The 5,000-nt window shown below is 41.0% G+C and overlaps 1 protein-coding gene across 1 annotated transcript in view; it reads left to right on the forward strand.

Annotated features, from left to right (window-relative positions):
• otogl (otogelin-like) overlaps positions 1 to 5,000 on the forward strand; it is a 24,319-nt gene that overhangs the window by 2,626 nt on the left and 16,693 nt on the right. Inside the window, exons 7-19 of the mRNA XM_079684610.1 lie at positions 375 to 481; positions 679 to 785; positions 902 to 1,027; positions 1,112 to 1,220; positions 1,304 to 1,350; positions 1,898 to 2,043; positions 2,147 to 2,273; positions 2,797 to 2,974; positions 3,078 to 3,202; positions 3,791 to 4,000; positions 4,289 to 4,457; positions 4,602 to 4,676; positions 4,931 to 4,974. Of these exons, the coding sequence (XP_079540736.1) occupies positions 375 to 481; positions 679 to 785; positions 902 to 1,027; positions 1,112 to 1,220; positions 1,304 to 1,350; positions 1,898 to 2,043; positions 2,147 to 2,273; positions 2,797 to 2,974; positions 3,078 to 3,202; positions 3,791 to 4,000; positions 4,289 to 4,457; positions 4,602 to 4,676; positions 4,931 to 4,974 (1,570 nt within the window). The remainder of the gene's footprint in view (positions 1 to 374; positions 482 to 678; positions 786 to 901; positions 1,028 to 1,111; positions 1,221 to 1,303; positions 1,351 to 1,897; positions 2,044 to 2,146; positions 2,274 to 2,796; positions 2,975 to 3,077; positions 3,203 to 3,790; positions 4,001 to 4,288; positions 4,458 to 4,601; positions 4,677 to 4,930; positions 4,975 to 5,000) is intronic.

Consider the following 5,000-nt stretch of genomic DNA (forward strand, 5'->3'; position numbering starts at 1 on the left):
ACATGGATGTAAGACCTCATAAAAGCAATTTTTATACTCGGTATTACTATTTCACTCAATTGTGTGTTACCACAGTAAACCAATATTTTGTACCAGATAGCAGATACTATCTAAGTTAGCTTTTTTATGATTATATCTTAAAAGGTAACCTTGGTACTTTTTAACTTGGACACTTTTCTCCCATGTTTCTTTTTTTGTGAAACTACCGTAGTCACTTCACTACTCAAGTTACCCTTTACAAAAAACTGGCATCTCTGTTAAGGTTGAAAGGGCTTGGTCCTTTGTTTATTTGTTTGTTCTGCTGTTCTTTTTTTGTGTATAATGTTATGTGCTTTAAATTCCCATCATACTTTATTTACTGGGAATGTCTGCAGGATGCCATAGAGAAATGCACTGCACTTTTCTTCTTCCCGTTCCTGTCCTGTCATGAAAACATTGACCCAAATCCCTTTGTGGCCAGCTGTGTGTCTGACCTCTGCATGTAAGTAAAAACTCTCACTATTGATTATTCAACTTTTCATCACCCTCTCTTCTACGTTATCCATGTAATCACAGTTAACAGAGTAAACCTCTCGTCACTAGGAAAACGATATGCTTCAGTTGTTGAGACTGAAAAAACAATAAATGCAGTTTCCCCAAAAACTTTTCATGTCTGCTTGATTCCTCTTCTTTTTTCAGATCTGATGACGAGGAAACATTTTGTCGAGCGTTGGTTGAGTACACCCGAGCCTGCTCACATGTTGGATATCCAGTCAGAGAGTGGAGGGACAGTTTCCCTTCTTGTAGTAAGTTACTACTGCAGCACAAAATGCATTCATATTAGATGTACACATTATTCCATGCTCATATCCTGTAATCTGTCTTTGTGTAACTCAGGTACTGTATGTTTGTTTGTTTGTAGATGATGGCTGTGAGGAGAGTTTTGTCTATAGAGACTGTATCAGTTGCTGTCCACCCACCTGTACATTTGAGAAAGAGTGCCTGGGAACCAACTTGCATTGTCTGGACGGCTGCTACTGCCCAGATGGTATTTAATTATCTTCCTAAATGTCAGCCTAATTATGTCTACTTGACTGACCTCTGAACTTACTATAGTTGCTCTTTCCCACAGGTCTTATCCTACAAAATGGAACGTGTATCGCTGTCTCTCAGTGTCCATGTGTTTACCATGGTACGTCATATGTACAAGGACATGTACTTCAACAAGGATGTAGTGTTTGGTAAGTGTGGACATGTGATTTGCAAATAGCATATACTGTAGCTTTGGAGGTGTGCCCTTAACCTACTGAATGTTCTTTGTTAGCGTGTGCATGGGAGGAGTGTGGAACTGCACCGAGAACAACTGCACAGGTGAGTTTCTGCTTTCAGAACAGTTACTATACAGAAAAAATTGATATAATTATTAAGGCGAGACACTACATCAAAAAACATTGTTTTACCATGTTCTTTCAGACAAGTGCAACGAAAACTAATACACATTAAGTTGTTCATTTTATGACACTTTATCTTCCAGCATCTGTAGATTTCTCCTAAATACCCCAAACAAGTCAGCATTAGATAATGCCTCACTTGCATATTTAAAAGTAACATTTAAGAAAAAAAACAATAATAATAATTGTCCTCACGTTTATGTTCAACCTCAATCCAATTTAAGAGCACTCACATATATTCTGAGGGTTCAAACATAGTTAAAGAAGGAGTTTATTTCTATAATTCATAACTTCATTTATGCAACATGTTATGCCTAATGTGAAAATTGATTTTTGTATGGCTGTTGACAGTATGTGAAATGTCTTTATGTTAGTAATGCTGCCAACATTTCCTGCTGATATCTATTAGTTTACTGTATATTTGACCATAATAACTCTTAAGTACCTTACCTCTTGTCCCTTCTCAGTGGAGTGTTCGGTGGTAGGTGACATGTTTGTGACCACATTTGATGGTAGGATGTTTCTCCAGCCGGGGACGTGTCAGTACGTCCTGGCAAAAAGCCGCAGCGGCAGCAGGTTCTCAGTCACGCTGCAGTATACTACCTGTTCAGAGGTAGAGTGCATGATTACTTTCATAAAAACATGCTCACACACTTACCAATGATGCCGTTTCCTTTCTACATTGATGTAACCGTATGGTGTGTGTGTGTCTACAGCACCAGGTGTGTATTCAGTCGGTGACAGTGGTGTTGGATGAAGATGTGAGTCGTCAGATCACTTTGACCAGAGAGGGGGAGGTGATCATCGGTGTCAACCCGGTGCCTGTCCTGCCCTATATCGATGGTAGGAAATCGCCAAATCTCTTTGATACCCCAAATGCAGTCAGATCAAACTGAAATAACGTCTTTTATAGTTTAATGAAACATAATTATTGTCCGTATCTTCTTTTATAGTAATTTCCTCATGTGTTTGATGCAGTGTTCAGTTAGTTTATTAAAAAGTATGACTGTGTTCGTAAAACTCTTTTCAAGACGATGACGAGATGGTCCTTAAACCCTTTTTTAGCTCCAATTTGTTTTTTAAAACATCTATTTTTTATTTATGTTGACAGAAAATAGAGGCTGAAATATTAGCCTTTAATTATTGGAATGCAGCAAACTGGTGTCCTGTGCTGCGTGCCTCCAATAATGACGTCAAGTGGATTTTTTTTTACTGAAATGCTCAAACTTTTAATCAACTTAAACTTGACTGAAAGGAGCATGAGGTACTATAAATATAATTAAAATGCTCAACGATTCAGGACTTTAAATTAATAAAATGTCCAACAATATGAACACTAGTTGGATGTTTATTTGATGGTTTGCAGATGCAGTGGATGTGCGGAAGCTGACCTCAGTGTTTACACAGCTGAAGGCAGGGATTGGTCTGAGGATGCATTACGATGGTCGAGGGGGGCGGGTCTACCTCCAGCTGGAAAGCCAATGGCATGGACATACACTGGGACTATGTGGAACCTTCAATGGAAATCTACGAGATGACTTCCTGTGAGCAAGTGCTTTCCATTTATAGATCAATATTAAAAATGTCACTTTACCTGACTATGTTTTTCTGTTTGTGTACATATGTGTGTGTGTACATTGTGTGTAGGTCCCCTGCAGGGATGATAGAGGGCACTCCTCAGCTTCATGCAAATGCTTGGAAGGTTTCATCTGCCTGTGTCGCTCCAGTCAACCTGCCAATCATAGACCCATGTGAAATGAACCAGCATAATGGTAACAATGACTTAAATTGTTCTCATATTATTTTGGACATAGGCCAACCTGTCATTTATGTCTTTAATTTAATGGAAAATGGAAAGGGTGAGGGTTGACATGGAATCTACCAAGCTACAGAATTTAGCTTTTTACTGTTACCTGTTTTGACATTGTTGTAAATGGTGTTTGATGCGGTTGCACAGTGTCGGGTTTAGAGTTGCCTGCCTTCTCTCAAAAATAATGGCACTAGATAACACTCAGGTTGTGGTGCTCAAAGCAGCAAAAATACAGGATTTTCTTTATACAAAATTAAATCTACCAACAAATCTCTCGTTCATGAGTGGAAGCATGTGAGTAGTCTTTTTCAGGGGGGTAATAGGCATGTGGAAGTATCCTTAGATAAGATACTGAACCCTAAATTGCTCCTTTAGGCCAACAGTGTAGAGGGGCTTTTTCACAGCTGATAAATCCACCACTCTGCAACTCACAGCCAAACAATCTGACTGATATTGAGAGATATACTGGTTTTAATTGCAGGGTATCACGTTTGTTCAGACTAAACTTTCAAATGTGTTAAACAGGGTTGTGTGTGTGTATGTATTCTAGTATTCTATGCATCCCAGTGTGAGGTGCTCATGGGGAGCGTGTTTGCCCCATGTCATGGCTACATCAGTCCAAACATCTTCCAGCAGCAGTGCCGCTACCAGGCCTGTCGTTGTGGGAGCAGCTGTCTGTGCACAGCACTGGCTCACTACGCCTACCTCTGCTCCAAACACGGCGTCAATGTTGACTTAGGATCACACGTCTCTGAATGTGGTCAGTATTTGGGCTGCTTTTATCCATACTGTTTGAAAACAAAATTGAATGTATGACCCAAAATAGTCTAAAGGAATCAGAAAACGTTATTGCCAATCTGCTTTTTTGTTTGATGTGTTCAAAATGTGCCTTACTCTGTGTGTGTGTGTGTGTGTGTGTGTGTGTGTGTGTGTGTGTGTGTGTGTGTGTGTGTGTGTGTGTGTGTGTGTGTGTGTGTGTGTGTGTGTGTGTGTGTGTGTGTGTGTGTGTGTGTGTGTGTGTGTGTGTGTGTGTGTGTGAGAGATACAGGACTGGTGTGTCTTGGAGGAATGCTGTACCACTCTTGTGTGTCGTCTTGCGGGCGGGACTGCCGTGCTCTTTCGAGCACGGAGACGTGTGACCCTAACGACTGTGCCGAGGGGTGTGGCTGTCCAGCTGGCAGTTACCATGATGATGTGCGGCAGCGCTGTGTGCAACTGTAAGACTTCATTAATCTTCCTAACAATAGTCATCAATTTCTATTCGGCAGCACATCACACATAAACAGTACAGGCAAACACTCCCACAGAAATCACAGTCTTTATGTAATGTAATTAAAATAATGTTGTGATTTTCTCCACAGGTCTCACTGTCACTGTTACTCTATGGGTGGGGTTTCACAGCCAGGGGAGGTGACCTTCAGCGCCTCTGGCCCCTGGTGAGTCACAGCTGGCCTTAACTTCTACCAAAAAGTTTTTGAAAACTCACTTTGGGCTGCTTTCTTGGCTGCAGTGCACACAGTGTGACATCCTCTCTCGCACACACTGTCAGATGCACTCGAGAAAGCAATCACAGCCTAAGTGATTGTCAAATGAGACCTAGAGCACTTTAACTAACCTTGTGTTTGATAACATTACCCGCTTTCCCAAACCCTCACCTCTGTTTTTTCTCCCTTCCTGTCTCCTCTATCAGCCTGTGCAGAAAAGGGAAGATGGAGTGTGTGCCAGAGGAAAAAGGTAAACCCCCCCCCTTCCCTTCAGTC

The sequence above is a fragment of the Notothenia rossii genome (genome assembly GCF_949606895.1).
Source record: "Notothenia rossii genome assembly, chromosome: 5".
Classification (NCBI taxonomy): domain Eukaryota; kingdom Metazoa; phylum Chordata; class Actinopteri; order Perciformes; family Nototheniidae; genus Notothenia; species Notothenia rossii.